Here is a 17238-nt window from a genome sequence, read left to right as displayed (position 1 = left end):
CGTCTTAATGCTGCTGTAGGGGTCATGATTGGATTGCATCTAATCTGTCGGCTAGGTCAACGCACGCAGCCGGGGAACTTGACCGCCATGTGGGCGCTCTTTTTACCTGCAGACTCCAGAATCACAAGAAGACAAGTGTTGGGACATCAGAATGCCCCTAGAAGACGCCAGCGGGACAACTTGCTGCAGGGGATTTTTTGCAGATGGGGAAAAAAAAGACCTTCCGTTTAATCTGGTAGGAATCTTGTTTTGAGATGATTTTTTTTTAATCAAAAAACATCTTTAAATTCATGTCTTATATTCCATCACAGTAAATTTCTTCACATCGTTTGAAATAGTCTCCCAAATTAAAGGATTATGTTGAGTGCAGTTATGAGAGGGTCACTACAGTTAATCCAGCCTTAGCTGATTGTGCATGTATGGACATTGCCACAGTCGTTTTTATGTCTAATCACCTTTACTAGAAAACTGATGTAGCGATAGCATACATAAAAATATGTATTTGTATGATAGAGCGATTTTAGAGACCTAATAATTTATCATTGGAGGAACAAACAGTTGTACCTCACATATGACAAAAAATGTAAATATGGACAATATGTGTCCCATTAATATAGTTAATTTTCAATAACACTTTGTACTTTTCTCGTAACGTAAAAAAAAAAATCCAGTATACCAATCCAACAATAGTTTTAAGCTATAAAAAATACTATTATATACTATTATATACTAAAGTGTCAAATCCAGCATTAACTAAATGATTCCAAAGATGTATTTTTTTGGATTTCATCAATTCATTTAGGACATGTCATTCTTAGATCCTTCTTTCGCCGAGCGCTTGAAAAAAATGGAAAGAACTCTAAAGAAATACTTGGAATTGAATGTCTCGACTCTTAAAAAAAAAAAGTAAAAATATGTCTTTGGGATTGAATGAGTTAAGTCTCATTTTGTGCTTTTTGTTTTCCTCAAAAAAATGAATTCACCCAAAAAGTTAGCATTATTGAGATGCTATTTTTGGCCGTTGGTTCCCAAAAATTATTCGGCCTGCTTAGGTTGTTGTACAGGGCAGTGTGAGAACTTGTGTAAATTCAACTAATATCGCCATCTAGTGATGAATGGTGATATTACAACTTAACAGTCTACCCCAAGATTTGCATGCGCATATTTTTTTGTTGTTTTGTTTTATTCCAATATTTTCTGTTTACTCCTTTTCCCCCACATTTTTTCCCACAACTTGCCACGCGTTTTTTTTTGTGTGAATATTTTTTTAATTCATTTTGAAAGTTTCAATGAAACTTTTATGTCACGATACATTCAATGAAATACTGTTTTATTTAATTCCATATTTAATTCATGAAAAATTTAATTATTGACAATTTTACTATTATTCTTTGGTACATTTATTTAATTTTGTCACTTTCAGTCCTTCATACTAAATAAATATTATTAATAACCAATAAATGTTGACTTTTTTAAGTGCCTTATTTCTGCCCAACCAGTCAAATTGTGTCCTCCACATGTTGTTTCTTCCAGAGAATGTTTGGCAGCGAAGCATCACCCCCCAGCTTCGCGTGAGCATCCGCTGCTCACTTTTGCCATGCGAGGACAACGCCCGCCCCCCCCAAAAAGACGGAGGCGGGCACGTGACGATGCTTCCGATGACCCGGACCGCTTCCCGTCCCTGCTGGTGCTCCTGGGCTGCCTGTGCGCGCTGCCCCGCCCGGGCGGGGGTGCCTTATTTCGCGTGGGGGTTTTGGGCCCCTGGGAGTGTGACCCCGTCTTCTCCAAGGCCTTGCCCAACGTGGCGGCGCAGCTGGCTGTAAACCGCATCAACAAGGACCCCCGGCTGTCCTACGCTGCCACTTTTGACTACTCCGTGCTGCATGTAAGTAGCCGCTTGCCTTTTTGACCCGTTGGCAGTATTTGTCCATTTTTTGGACTTTTATTGTCCAAAGAGGGGGGGGAAAAAAAAGAAAAACTATAGCTAGTTATGATGCCACTGAACATTTTGAATATGGATGATCTTAAATGACTTGACCACACTTCAAGAGTGGAAACTTTGTTTTTTTGTCTCAGAAAAAAATAAAATACCACCCAAAGGTTAGGCTACTTGCAAAATATTTGACGGACATCAATAATCGTTCCACAGGAGCCGTGTGAGACTTCAAGGGCCCTGGAGAGGTTCGTAGCCTTCCACACCAAAGCCTCGGCTTACGTGGGGCCAGCCAACCCGGGTTACTGTGATGCTGCCTCCATGCTGAGCAAAGGCTGGAACAAAGTGAGTTTCGGGTGATCGTGGTGTTTTTATAATTATATTTTCTATGGACAAAATCAACCCGTTTTTTTGTTTTATTTATTAACTCATCTTTTGCTATTTGTCGTCAACTAAAAGTGACTTCACAGTTGCTCAAGTGACGTCCAACCACGATTTACTTGTTTTCAGAATTTGTTCATGTGATAGCAAGCTGAGCCATGATTGGCTGTTACCAATTGTGATGTCATTTTCCCATGACAAGTGAACTGCATTCCTCTTGTCAACTGCTACAATTAGTATGATTAATTTAAAGGGTTTAAGAGGGTTTTATATTATTCTTTACATTATATATTTTGATTATCATGGACTAATGTAATTCTAATATGTATTTGTTACCATTTTTCATGCATTTTTGTAATTTAATAATATCTATTTAAAGGGTTTCGGGGCATTTTTGGGAGTTTAAAACGGATTAGGCTATTTACATGTAAAAAGCGGCTCCAATTATGAAAGATTCATTCGTTACAAAATTACGTCCGTTGACAAAATAATCAACAGATGAATTGATCATTAAAATAGCCAAAATAGCGTCCTATTTGTTTTCTCATTTGGCTGTTTTAGTTTTCCTTGGACTGCACAGTTGTACATTTTCGACTTTCTGTTGCAGGCTTTGTTTGCTTGGAGTTGCGCGGGCTACGAGTTGGACCGCCCCTGGAGCCACCCGACCTTCGCCCGCTCCATGCCCAGGCCCACCCGGGTACTTTTACGGATCATGAGATACTTCGGTTGGGCTTACGTGGGCATCATCTCTTCCTCCGATGACGTCTGGGTGGAGACGGCGAGCAAGGTTGGCGTATCACTGCTGAATCAAAGACATTTTCATTGTGTGTTTGTCTACTTTTTAGGTCGCCGACTCCCTTCGGGCCCACAATCTGCCTGTCAGACTGGTCTCCGTGATGGAGAACACGCCCCACGGCATCAGAAGGACTCTGGCTAAAGTTCGCAAGATGAGAGAAATACGAGGTGGACTCAGTGATTTCTTTATTTTTGTCTTCACAAGGACTTCCCCTCTAATCCAACCTGCGCTTGATGTCCCCCAGTTCTGATCCTCTGCATGCATTCAGCGCTGATTGGCGGCGAGCTTCAGAAGCATCTTTTGGAGACGGCCTACGACATGCAGATGATTGACGGCTCCGTGGTGTTGGTGCCCTACGACGCGCTCCTCTACAGCCTCCCGTACCGCAACGTCAGCTATCCGGCCCTGAGGAGCAACGGCAAACTCTTGCGGGCCTACGACGCCATGCTCACCGTCACCGTCGATTCGCCCCGGGTGTCATTTACGGAGGCCTACGCCGAGGCCGTGGAGAAGGGCGAGGTGGCGAGGACCATCAAACCCCAGCAGGTAATGACACTTTCTCAAGTGGGGGAACCTTGAAGGCACTTCAGGGCTTACTTGAGATTTTAACAGGGTTTCAATTGGTATCAGCAAGTTTAATTTAACACATTTTAAAGCCGTTACAGGAACGCTACAGGTTTCCTTTTCAAATTGAGAGCAAAATAATTGGAACTGAAGCAACTTATGGTTAAATTGTGTTATGGTACAAAACGTTATATGCATTTATTTTGAAAAATTTTCTTCGGATGTCCATCGACGTTAGTGACACAATGTGGTAAGCTTGTCTGAAAATAAAAATATATTACTGAATTCACATCATTGAAACGGGTTTAAGGACCACTGACAGGCAAAAAAGCGGGAACGCGAAACTCAATTTAATTATTTTCTTCATTGTTTAATTCCCATTTGTTTCCGTAACACAACAAAACGCGGTACATTCTGTGTAAATAATGACAATGCGTTTCTGTTTGGCTTTGTTCGAGCTCGCAAATGTTTTCCAAATGTTCTTAAGAGATATTCAATTAGTTTTAAAGCCTCTAGCCCACTCGAGCGCGAACATTTGAGAGTGTTCTCGAAGGTAGTGAATGATGTGGGATTTTTTTTGTCAGGCTTTGTTCAAGGTTGCAAATGTTCTCCAAACATTTTAAAGACATTCTCAAAAGGTTTTAATGGTTTTTCTTTGCGATTGCTGGCAAAGTTAGCTCATTTGTTGTTGTCAGCGTTCGATCAAGATTGCAAATGTTCCCTCAATGTTCTTCAAAGCTTCTCAAACTGTTTTAAAAAGCCTATCCCACTGCGTAGTGAACGTTTGTGAGTGTTGGCGAATGTTGTGTTTTTCAGGGTTCGTTCAAGGTCAAAAACGTTCAAAAGACTGTCAGAGACATTCTCAGTTTAAGATTTGTCTTTTTTCAAATACAAAAACAATGTGAAATTTATTTGAGAATGTCTGAAGAACGTTTGGTGAACTTGTGCCACCTTGAACGAACCCTGATGATTCCCTGACATGAACGTCCATTTGCCTTCTTTGCTAACACGCGTAAACATGAACAATGGAATTGGAGCTCTCTTGCATTCTGCTCAGGGATTTTTCAAGGTTCGTTCAAGGTCACAAACGTTTGTCAAAAGTTCTAATAACAAACTGTTTTATGAATGAATCAACCCATGTGAAGGTGCGTTTGCTGTCTTCACCAACACTCCTAAAATGCTCACAGTCCTGTGGGACCATGGGAACGACGCTACAAAACGCAAACGTTTGACTTCACTGCGTTTGTCCCGCAGGTGTCTCCTCTCTTCGGCACCATCTACAACTCGGTGGTCCTCGTCGCTCACGCCGTGCAGCGAGTTCGCCATTCCAAGGAATGGCTGTCTGGTGGGAATATTGCGCAACAAGTGCGCAACCTCAACTTTGAGGTGCGGTCCGCTATTGCGAACGTTCTGATTTGGTTTCGCGCATGAAAAGCCGGTGTCAACTTGACTTTGCAGGGCTTCAGCCATCCTGTCAAATCGGATGCTTCTGGAAACATCTTGGTGGACTACGTCGTCCTGGACACAGATGGACTCTCCCTTGATCTGACACCGACACACAGGTAGTTGGCATATGCAACTATTACATTTGAAAAGTCGCTGGACGGTGGTGCCTTCAAAGGCAAGTCAAATGTAAAGATACAGTATGTTAAAGTTAGTGCCATCTAGCGGTGAACTAAGAAAATGCAAGTTTTTAAGCGCATTAGGGGCCCTAGATCTACACTTGTATAAAAACAAAGTACGTTGATGTGATGGAAGACTTTTTTTTTGTATATTTCAGAAATCTATCATGTTTTTCTAAGTAATTGTATTTTTAATTCTTGATTATTTTGCGCTAACTTTTGCACACTATCCCCTTAATGCTGCAATTATATTTATTGCACTGCTCCTGCTGGCGAGTGTCTTGTCCACCATGAAGCAGTATATTAGTCATGTAGAATCAAAAAAAGAAGGATAGTACCATTTGTCTTCAAATATCCTTTGCGCAAATGGTTCTAAAACTATATTTTGACGGTAACGTTACATTAATTTCTGCACTAAAAGCATTTAATTTTCCTTGCGCCTTATGCAGCCTGTAAAACGTGAGTTTTCATTTTTGGGAGAGGAAAAAATAACTTCATCGCTGTGTAAATGGTTCTATTTTTACCTCTGCATTACAGTTATACATTTTGATATGCTATATATGCTCCAAATTTGAAGCAATTTTCGTAAAAGAAAGCACGATTTTATAACATAAATCCAGAAAGTGTTTTTAAATCAACCAAACAATATATTTGAAGGATTTTGGTCGCAATCTGATTAGAAATTGAACTTTAATATTTAATTGACTTATAATTATATTCTTCTAAACTCTTGATTGGTCTGGGCATTGATATAAACGCTTTTTTAATATAATCAAGAGGTATTTTTTCCCATTCTTCAGAGAGTAATTTCAACAAATCATCTTCATGCTTAATTTCTGATTGTCTAGTAATAAAGTTTGACTCACTCATCGGATCGTTTTGTTGATATTCTCTTTTTGCGCAGCTCCATCTAGTGGATGCATAACGCAACCCCAACCATTACTGTAGCTTCTATTCTATGCGTCTTATAATGCGGGGCGTCCTATATATGAAAACAGTTTTAAAATAGGCCATGCATTGAAGGTGCGCCTTATAGTACGGAAAATCATTGTTTTCAGTATGTTATGCTAATCTCTCGAAAGGCAAGGCTAGGTTGTGATGACAATTGCGTGTTTTCCAGGCTGGACTTGGAGGTCGACTCGGTGCACTTCCTGGGTCGAGACATCCACTTTCCTCGCGGGTCGGGACCCCGACGGGACGCCGAGTGCTGGTTCACGCCAGGCGTCATCTGCCCCGGGGGTGCGGCCATCGAACGCTACCGTAACCGTCGTCAGATCGGGAACCAACCCCGTGTCTTTTGGCTCTAGGTGTGGATCTGTTTTCCACCGTGGGCATCGCGCTGGGAGCCACCGGCGTCTTGGTGCTGGCCATGTTGCTGGTTTATTTTGTCCGGTAAGTCGGGCGCGAGGTCGGGCGCTACAATCGGGAAATGAAACAAAAAACACTCCCGGGTTTCCTGTCTCCTGTCGCCTAGGCGACGGATCCACCAGATCCGGCTGCTCAGGGGTCCGAACAAGATTTTGCTGACTCTGGCGGATGTCACCTTTATCAACCCGTCTCTTAGCAACAAGGTCAAATTGTTTTTCATTTATTTGTTGCATACACCAGCGGGTCTTAAATAAGTCTCTTTTTGTGAGATGTTAATGCATATTTAAAATGTAGCGTCAATGCTTTAAAATCTTTTTTTAACTTGAATAATGTAATGTGATAATCTATTACTATTTATTATTAAATAGACATTCAATTATAGTTAAATTTTTTGAAAGGGATGGTTGATTGCCGCAAAAATGTTTTGTAATGGGCCCATATGTAGTCTTTTTTCAAGGTACTCAAAATGGCAGCCGATATTTTATTTAAATTAAGTTACTTTTTAAGAATGGATCCTGATTATGATTAAAAAAGGACACTTTATGTTGGTGTTAATTTTTTGTGTGCACAAATCTTTATTTGCAAAAAAAAATGTTATGTTTACTATATTACTGTATTTCCAAATAGTAGATCTAAAACTACAAATTAAGTTTCAAGATTAAATAAATTAGAAACAAATGGCGCGACATTGGCTTCTGCTTGCTCTTTTATTTTTTTTGTTTATTTATACGGTACTCGTTTATTTGTATTTTATTTGTATTTATTTTATATATTTATATTCGTTCATCACTCCTTCATTTATATCCCATCCAAAAATGCTTTTTGCCGTTTGGAATACTTTTCATTTCTCTTTCTCTCTCTCTCTCTCTCTCTCTCTCTCTCGATTATATATATATATATATATATTTGAGCTGTTTATACTCTGTATTGAGATCCAATTTCAGTTGACAAAACAATAAAGAAATGTAAAAGCTATTAAGAATATACTCCACAATGAAAAAAAATCATGGGGTTCTTTTATTCCAGAAGTTAAGCCTGGACGACAGCCGTGCCAGCGGCACCAGGACCGCGTCGGAATGCAGCGTGGCATCCCAAGCCTCCAGCCGATCACCCGCCACCTGCGAGAACTCCAATGTTGTCATTTTGGAGGTGAGCCTCATACCACGCAACATTAATGCAAAACATTCCTCCCGCTTGCGTTTGATTTAAAAATGTTGTCCACTAGGGGGACTGGGCGTGGCTCAAGAGACTTCCCTACGGCTCGTTCGGCAGCATCAACCCCAAAACCAGTGACTTGTTCGAGCTGGTAGGACACACGGTCATCAGATAGCACAACCTTCAAAAAAAAACAAACCATCAATATCTGCTCGTAGATGAAGGACATGCGACACGAGAACATCAACCCTTTCCTGGGCTTCTTCCTGGACTGCGGCGTGTTCGCCATCGTGACCGAGTTCTGCTCCAGAGGCAGCCTGGAAGATCTGCTCCTCAATGAGGACGTCAAGCTGGACTGGATGTTCAAGTCCTCGCTATTACTGGATTTGATCAAGGTGCGTTCGCTCTCGATTCACTCGCTTTGTTTCTTCATCTACTGACAAAAAACAGTATCATTTTCCCATTTAAAAAAAAAAAAAATGACAGCCTTTTAATGATTGCTCTATAAAGTCGGATGCATAAGAAATTATTCATGTCTCACACCGCATATTTCACATATTGATTCACAACGGCGTTTTAGCCAATCGGGGCGTCGAAAAAAAATGGGAAAAATTCAGGACGCAGAACGACATGTATTCATGCAAAAAAAAGAAAAGAAGAAAAAGAAAAACAAACACAAAATTGAAAAGCGGGAAATGGTGAACTGGAGCAAGGAACCACTGTATTATACTGCCATCTGGTGGCTATAATGTGCACACTTGAAGGAGGAGCACACTGTCCATTGAAGCGGCGCAATTAGTCTAAATTTGACCCCTGTTATGTAAATCCCCAATTCCACATGTTGCCTATTCCAGGGTATGAAGTACCTGCACCACTGCGGTGTGTCTCACTCCCATCTGAAGTCTCGAAATTGCGTGGTGGACGGGCGCTTCGTCCTGAAGATCACAGACTACGGCTGCAATGAGGTTCTGGAGGCTCAGAGGCTCCCCTATGTGGAACCGTCTGCGGAGGGTGAGACGAGACGCCCCAATCGCAACGCGCCTCTGATTTGATTTGCCACGTTAAACATGTCAGCGAAACAAAGGGAATAAATTAAGAAATAGAAAACCTCAAATTCAGGAGAGAAAAAAGTATCAACAATGGGTACAGTGGCTCAACAACTTGTTTTCGCTAAACGATGACATGATATTCAAACACCAGGTAAATAATATACTGCGTAATAAAATAATATATGTCATCAATAAAACAAAAGAGGAATACACACCTCAATTCACTATTTACTACAGAATATCAGGTGTCATTCTTGATTTGAGCATTTCAATTACCGTCTTTTTAAACCTTTTTTTTTGAACAACAGGACGTTTCACGTTTTCTACCGAAGCACTTTGTACCCAGGTGATTTGAAGAAAAAAGACGGCTACGTCAAGGCTTTTTTGTGAAAAGTGATGATGGATTACCCTTTCTTTTCACGCTTGTAACAGCGTCTACCTTCAAACTTGTTTCGAACTTTTTAAGCAGCATTGCAGACCATGTGGGAATGTATTTTTAGCATTTACCAAATGTTGGATGGCGGGCGGCAAACGGCCCCGGCGCCGTCATTCGGACACCTCTAACTTGGAGCGTATTCGCTCGGCAGAGCTCCTGTGGACGGCTCCGGAGATCCTGCGAGGTCCTCGGCCGGGCCTCCGGGGGACGCCGCCCGGCGACGTCTACAGCTTCGCCATCATCACGCAGGAGGTGGTCACGCGGGGGCCTCCCTTTTGCATGCTGGATCTGTCGGCCGCAGGTGAAAGGAGCCACGGCGCCTCCCGACGCTACGGGCTGACGACCGCTCGCTTTGCTTTTAGAGGTGATCGAGAAGCTACGCAGGCCGCCGCCCGTGTGCCGCCCGCTGGTCAGTTTGGACTGCGCGCCCTTAGAGTGCATCCAACTCATGAAACAGTGCTGGAACGAACAGGCGGAAAAGAGACCCACCTTTGAGGAGATATTTGACAAGGTAGGCTCGTGTGTGTATGTACATACTGTATATGATATATATATATATATACACACACACACACACACACACACACACATATAATTCTAAAGTTTGGTTTAAAAGGGTCTCAAAATGGCAGGTAATGAATGAATTAGGTCATTTATCGCTTTTAAGTTACTTAAAATACTCAATAGTATCTAAAGCAATTAATGGCTACCTCAAGTAACTTTCATACCTAATTTAATATCAGCCATTTTGAGACAAAATTAAATAATTGATGATTTTAGGTAATGAAGCGGTAAGTAATCTAAAATGACTGATGAGTACTTTTAGGATTTTATTTTAGTACATAATGTAATTGATTACATTAGTACCAAATTCTAAAAATGACTATAATTTAGGTAGTCATTTTTTAGATTAAATAAATTAAATAAATGATTACTTTTGGTAGTACAGTCCTAAAAAAAATCCCTAAAATATCGTTTACAGCAGTACTTGATTACTTCATTTGCAGCCATTTTTCGATCATCTTTTAGCCCAAAACTTGGGAGGAAAAAAAAAAGTCAGGACAATAGAAATCAATGCCTGTGAATGAATCCCCGAATTCTTAAAAAAAAGGAAAAAATACGTCTTTGGTAATGAATGAGTTAAGATGTCTCCAATGAAGGCTCGGCGAGGAGCCAAACGCGTTTTTGGTGACGTCCTGCCTCTCTCAAGTTCAAGGACATCAACAAGGGCAAGAAGACCAACATCATCGACTCCATGCTGCGCATGCTGGAGCAGTACTCGTCCAACCTGGAGGAGCTGATCCGAGAACGCACCGAGGAGCTGGAGATCGAGAAGCAGAAGACGGAGAAGCTCCTGACGCAGATGCTGCCTCCGTGAGACGCCGCCTTAACGTCGGCTTTGGGCCGCCGTCCCGTTCACCGCCGCCCGTCCGTCGGCAGATCGGTGGCCGAGGCGCTGAAGATAGGCGGGACCGTGGTGCCCGAGTATTTCCACAGCGTCTCCCTCTACTTCAGCGACATCGTGGGCTTCACCACCATCTCGGCCAACAGCGAGCCCATCGAGGTGGTGGACCTTCTCAACAGCCTCTACACGCTCTTCGACGCCATCATCGGCAACCACGACGTTTACAAGGTGCCGTCCCTGCCTTTCGACGGCGGGGGACGTCCTCACCGTCTTCTCGCCCGCGCAGGTGGAGACTATCGGCGACGCCTACATGGTGGCGTCGGGCGTCCCCGTTCCCAACGGCGACCGGCACGTGGCCGAGATCGCCAACATGGCCCTGGACATCCTGAGCGCCGTGGGAACCTTCAAGATGAGGCACATGCCCGACGTTCCCGTCAGGATCCGAATTGGACTCCACACAGGTGCGTGACCCCCCCCCCCAAAAAAAAAAAAACTATAGTTTGTCATACCACTAACCCTTGTGCACTCTTTTGTGTCAAATACTTTGATCTTCACATCAAATGCATTTCACATCAAAGGGAAAGCACTGACAGCAGGCACCAGGGAGCTGAAATTTCATCCAGATGGTGACAACATGGCACTACCACTTAGTTATCCCAATACTAGAAGTGTGCCATCCCCTATCTATAAAGTACTGTGAGAATGATGTAGAAGAAAATGACCCAAACATATCAAAGGGAAAACATTGAAAGAAGGCACCAGGGAGCTGAAATTTTACCCAGGTAGTGACAACATGTCAACATGGCACAACCATTAGTCATCATGCTGCTAGGTGTGTACTCTCCCTTGTCTAAAATACTGCAAGAATAATGTGGAAGAAAAGGACTCAAAAATGGTCAAAACAGACACTAGGGAGCTGAAATTTCATCTATATGGTGACGTGTCAAAGTTCAACTTGCCTTGATCACTTAGGTATCGCAGCAGTGTACCATCCCTTTGCTCATATACTGTGAGAATTATGTAAGAAAATGACCCAAAAATGATCAAAACCGACACGAGGGAGCTGAAATTTCACCCATATGATAAGGTGTCAATGTTTAACATAGCTTGTGAGCAAAAACAATCAAAACCCTCTTGTCTTCCTTCCTTGTGTGTTGTTTATTAAATGTTTTAGGTTACCTGAACCTGACAGTCCGGCCATTTTAAAACCTTTTTCTTGTTTCTTCTTCATGTTGCCATGGCAACGCGGCGCATGTTTTCTCGTGCGCCTCAGGTCCGTGCGTGGCCGGAGTCGTGGGACTCACCATGCCGCGCTATTGTTTATTTGGCGACACGGTGTACACCGCCTCTCGCATGGAGTCCAGCGGGCTGCGTAAGTGCCACGCCCACACCCGTCGCCCGCACCCGTCGCCCGTCCGCCGTGCCGCATCCTCTTCACACGTCCGCTTTTCAGCCTACAGGATCCACGTGCACCAGAACACGGCCAAAATCCTGCGTGAGCTCAAACTGGGCTACAAGCTCGAGCTGAGGGGCAGGACGGAAATCAAGGTGGCAAACGCGCACCCCCTCACGCCCTCGTACGTTTATGACATTTTTTGGACGTGTTTATCATCTTATAGGGGACAGGAACGGAAGAGACGTACTGGCTCGTCGGGAGGGACGGTTTCACCAAACCGCTTCCCGTGCCTCCGCCGCTCCAGTCGGGGTAGGGCCGGTTCCGTTGGCGCCGGCGGGGGGCGACCGTGGCGTTGACGCCTTGAAATTCATCCCATCAGGCAAATGGCCCACGGGCTGCAGATGGCCGAGATAGCCCAGCACAAGAAGCGGCAGGCCGAGAAGCTGCGACAACTTGCAAAGAAGAAAAACTGAGGTAATGTTATGCATTCGCAAAATGTATAACATTACTTGCGAATGGCGGCAAAGAGTTGGGGCAAACCATTTCATGGATGGGGGGGGTTCATAATTCTGCAATTGGTGATTGCTAGCAAAACTCAGTTCTTCTCCTTTACAAGGTTAGAACAATGTTGCTTGGAAAACAGTCGAGAGCTCAAATGGTTCATCGACATCGAATCGATTATCATGATCGAAAATGACTTTTTATAATCGATTAATCGCATACTTAGAATTGTCCAAGCCGTAAATATCAGATTTCAAAATGACATCTGCTTTTTACTGTCTGCCAACCCCCCCCAAAAAAATAGAGTGAAAAACATTACCCTTGCTTGGAAAAGGCAGCAAAAGATACTGTAGTTGGGCCAAACCATTTCATAGATGTGGGGGTGTTTGCAATTTTGCAAATTGGTGATTGCTAGCAAAACTCAGTTCTTCTCCTTTACAAGGTTAAAAAATGTCGCTTGGAAAACATTTGAATTTGAGGTTAAGCGATTAATAGACAGATAATCGATTATAATAATCAATTAATACTTTTTATAATCATTTAGAGACATATTTGTCCAAAGCCTCTCAACAGTAAATAGGAGATTTCAAAATAAGACAGCTGCTTTTACTTTGGTAGGGTGGAAGTGGACGAAATCAGTTAGGTAATTGCAGCCAGAGGAGTTGCTTACAGCAGCTTTCGTTACCCAACGTTGCACCACATCATTTTCATTAAAAGAAGCAAGCAGACCGAACCAACGTCTGAATCAATCCTGGTTCACAAACGGGCATTAAGATGAGATTTATTGCGTGCGAAGAATTTTTCAAGTGCTTTTTAACCCAACGTTGCACCGCATCATTTTCATTAAAAGAAGCAAGCAGACCGAACCAACGTCTGAATCCATCCGTGTTCACAAACGGGCATTAAGATGAGATTTATTGCGTGCGAAGAATTTTTCAAGTGCTTTTTAACCCAAGGTTGCACCGCATCATTTTCATTAAAAGAAGCAAGCAGACCGAACCAACGTCTGAATCCATCCGTGTTCACAAACGGGCATTAAGATGAGATTTACTGTGTGCAAAGAATTTTTCAAGGGATCCCTTTGCTCATCGGTTTGTCACGGGTCCTGTTTTTCAGCGCGGCCATCAAGGAGCACAAAGACATGCGCTGGCTGTTGTACAAGGCGGTGAGGAAGATCTCCCACATCCGCGCCGTCGCGCAACTGTGCGAGGACGACAACGTCATGATGTCGCACCACTGAGAGCTCGGCCCCGCCGAATGCGGGAAACGGCGAAGAGCTCGGGTGGGATTCTCGCCTCGGGCGTTTTCCCCCGGGTGAAAGTTGGGATTAGCTTCACGTGAGGTAGGAATAGAAGAAGAGTGAGTCAGCAAAGCGGGGATCTGCACACGCTCAGCAAGTCATCTATGCAGCTTACCGCCTCCGTTACGCTTCATTCACAACAATCCTCATCTTTTTTTTTTTTTTTGGGGGGGGGTGAATACTAGTTAGGTTACAAAAAATTGAATTCAGCATCTTTTTTTTAGTGTTTTCCTGGTTTTGAGGATTATCCAGGGGCGGTTCTAGTCTCAGAGGTTTAGGGGTCTCGCTATTTGTGCGTTTTGGCATTCGAGTAGTAAAATGGATTACTAGTTAACTAACTCAGAATCTAATTACTTAAGACAGCACCTCGGCCTTATCCCCTCTGTGTCAATTTCGATCCGATGCGGGCCGTTTTCTAGACCGGTGGTTCTCAAAAACACCATTGGAGGACCGTCTGTCAGCCGCATAAGGCCAGTTTTGACGTACAGTACGTATCAAAGTCAAAGTCAAGTTTATTGTCATTTTTTTTAACGGCCGTATACTTACTTAAAGTAATTACCGTAACAGTAGAGCTAGAGGGTGGGCGCTAGGTGGCTGTTAGCAACCAGTGTCTGTTGCAGCTAACAGAAGCTCGTGTTAGCTGTTACGGCGTTGTTTGCTTTGAAAGAAGCGAGCGGACTAAACCAGCGTCCGAGTCCATCTTTGTTCACTCACAGGAATATTATAACAGAAGCTCGTGTTAGCTGAGATTGTTACGGCATTGTTTTCAATGAAAGAAGCGAGCGGACTGAACCAGCGTCCGGGTCCATCCTTGTTCACTCACGGGAATATTACTAAAATGGAGAGAATCGTTTAAAAGTTATGTTTCTAGCAGATTCAATTAGGAGTGCGCTGGTTAGAGCAGTGATTCTCAAAGTACGGGGTCCGTGAAATAATTTGTGTTTTTAAGTTAGAAAATATTTGTTGATTTTATTTGATTTTATTTGATATTAAATTGCGAATGTATTCGTGAGTCTTCAATAAAGCAATAAATCCAACCAGTTTAACTCATTCAGTGCCAAGAATCCTCTTTTAAATAGTAATAACATTGATAAATAATACAATTCTGCTGTTACCTACATGCAAGGGTAACTGAAGAATGGAAGTCAATCTTTCTTATGACAGCAGCAATATTTACATAGAACTAGCACACAATATTCCCTCTAGAGCTTTCCTCTTCCAATAATGCTTGGCACTGAAAGAGTTAATAAACTTCATGTTTGAAAGGGACACAAAAAAAAATTAAAAAGCGGATGGAATTCAATTTAGGGATACTGGAGCATCTCCCCCAAAAAACGGGCCCGTGGATTTGCCCCTACTGCTTCTCCTTCTTAGTATGTCCGAACGTCTGTGTTTAGTTCCTGCAGGTGGCGCCATTTCACATTTGCGCATGCAGGATCTTAATTTAGATTGAGGGGACAGTGAGTTGGGGATTTACAGGGGATTTATGCTAATGTCACTCGCTTTAGGGGGCCGACACGGTATAGATTATCATATAGTGAGGCGTATCTATTTAAGTGTATGGAGTTATGGCAGATGCCCCTTTGCAGATTAGTTGCAGATTATTCTTGGGAATGTGAGCCCACGTTCTTCCATCGAGGATAAACCCTTTGAAATGTACAGTACGTACGTATGTTGTTATAAATAAAAAAAATAATAATATGAGCGTCTAATTTCTTGTATTTTACTAGATAGACCAATTCTAGTTTTTAAATATAATCAATAAACCTTAAAGGTGTATTTACTTTTTCTTTGAATTTGGGAAAAAAAAAAAATGTAGGGCCCAAATTTTGGACCAGTACATATTTCATTTGTGGAAAGTGAATCAAACCGCAAAATCTACTAGTTTTGATCCATTACAGGGGGCGACCATTTTGACACTTGATGTCCACTGAAAATGACATCACAGTTGCTCAGGTAATGACCGGGCATGGCTCAGATTCGCATCATCACGTGATCGTACTCAGAAAAAAAGCTGAGCCGTGATTGGGCCTTTCCTTTGCAAGTGTGGTGTCATTTTTAGTCGACGAATTGTGCTACCTAATTCATTGTCCATAGCCCAATATTAATCAGTAGTCTGCACTTGTGGGCTGGCAGAGAACACATTGTAAATTAGAAATTGTTATATTAAAAAAAAAAAAAAATGGGTTGATTTGCCCTTTACTCATTCAATCCCAAAATATACACACACGGTCTAAACCGTGTTTAGACTAACGGGACTGCATAGAATAAAGACTATTTTTGACTTCTCTTTAATTCCACGCGAAATGCCATACTTGGGTCTTTAAATGCCTGAAAGTTGGAAGCAAAGTGGCGCTAAATCCCAAAGTGAAAAAGCAGCGCTGGATTAACAGCGAACAAAAGCAAGCACGCTCGCCATTATGACGCTTTTCTGTAGCTTTTAGCTTTGTTGGCTCGATTCTTTTGTTAGCGGAACAATGGCGTTTACTGCAGTGCGCCGTCCTCGCCAGCAGAGGGCGCTACGGCAAGGCGCGTTTGCTACAATCCCCAAAACAGACACCTGATTCAGAGGACTTCCGCTGAAAAGTAACATTTAAGAGCAGCCTATATATTTTTTTATAATCATTTTGGACTCGTCAGAGGCGTCCAAATGGAGTTTTGACTTCCCAGCAGTGTGTGCCGCACGTGTAAAGGCCAGACATTTCACACGTGGGTAACATTATAAGGCCAGTTGTTCTCGAGACATTCACGAAAGGTCGTGGGAGTTAGACGAAACAGACCTTTAGTTAATTATTCACCTTGGGAACAGCCTATAAAATTGAATTTCAAAGTTAAACGCTAATCAGATGGGTTAAGTAGAAAAAAGTCATCGTGCATGGATTAACTTGAACCGTTGCCATTTTGTTTGTATATTTACAGTTTCAACAGAAAATGCCACAGTGTGTGGCGTACAGATGTAGTGTTTAATCTGGCAAAAGTGCTATTTTCTACATTTTATTGCTAATGATTATTAATTTTCCTCTTCATCCATGAGTGCTTTTGACAGATTTGTCTGCAAATTATAGTGAAATGAAATAAAAGCACATTTTGTAAGGATTTTTTTTTTTTTTTTTTGCTACAGTGAAATTTGTTCTTTCAGAAGCTTCAAATCTCCAAACTGTGGGCCGGGGGCCAAATGTGGCCCTGCATTTGTTTGGGACCGGCCAGTGGTACAATATATACAAAAGAGTACATTTGATACAGCCTGCAAAATTAGTGAAAAAAAATAGAAGGGCATGGATGGACTGAACAAGAAAAGGAGGGCTGGAAAAAAGGGGAAAAAAGCCAACCCA

At 42.5% G+C, this 17238-nt stretch overlaps 1 protein-coding gene across 2 annotated transcripts; it reads left to right on the top strand.

Annotated features, from left to right (window-relative positions):
• The first annotated feature begins 89 nt into the window (after positions 1-89).
• On the top strand, positions 90-15607 carry gc2 (guanylyl cyclase 2). 2 transcript variants are annotated; one of them, XM_088430071.1, is made up of 25 exons: positions 91-235; positions 1534-1885; positions 2150-2278; positions 2922-3101; positions 3160-3277; positions 3355-3656; positions 4929-5060; positions 5133-5236; positions 6417-6535; positions 6604-6688; positions 6771-6867; positions 7691-7813; positions 7890-7970; positions 8038-8214; positions 8674-8830; positions 9456-9605; positions 9667-9815; positions 10515-10678; positions 10745-10937; positions 10996-11170; positions 11983-12081; positions 12163-12257; positions 12329-12414; positions 12485-12579; positions 13723-15607. In XM_088430071.1, the coding sequence occupies exons 2-24, from the start codon at positions 1598-1600 to the stop codon at positions 12576-12578; spliced, it is 3297 nt and encodes a 1098-aa protein (XP_088286197.1). In that variant the 5' UTR covers positions 91-235; positions 1534-1597; the 3' UTR covers position 12579; positions 13723-15607. The 2 variants fall into 2 exon arrangements, with proteins under 2 accessions (XP_088286186.1, XP_088286197.1); XM_088430060.1 differs by lacking the exon at positions 12485-12579 and having other exon boundaries at positions 90-235.
• Positions 15608-17238: the final 1631 nt, after the last annotated feature.

Source organism: Hippichthys cyanospilos, chromosome 1 (assembly GCF_059441005.1).
Source record: "Hippichthys cyanospilos isolate Australia breed blue-spotted pipefish chromosome 1, RoL_Hcya_1.0, whole genome shotgun sequence".
In the NCBI taxonomy this organism is placed as follows: Eukaryota; Metazoa; Chordata; class Actinopteri; order Syngnathiformes; family Syngnathidae; genus Hippichthys; species Hippichthys cyanospilos.
This window is presented reverse-complemented; position numbering and strand designations above follow the sequence as displayed.

Bases quoted from the DNA above. Each gene is read 5' to 3' on its own strand.
- gc2 (XM_088430060.1), top strand. From the start codon at position 1,598: ATGCGAGGACAACGCCCGCCCCCCCCAAAAAGACGGAGGCGGGCACGT. The intron at 5,061-5,132 runs GTGCGGTCCGCT...TTGACTTTGCAG, and splicing joins TGCGCAACCTCAACTTTGAG to GGCTTCAGCCATCCTGTCAA. The intron at 8,831-9,455 runs GTGAGACGAGAC...TTCGCTCGGCAG, and splicing joins TGTGGAACCGTCTGCGGAGG to AGCTCCTGTGGACGGCTCCG.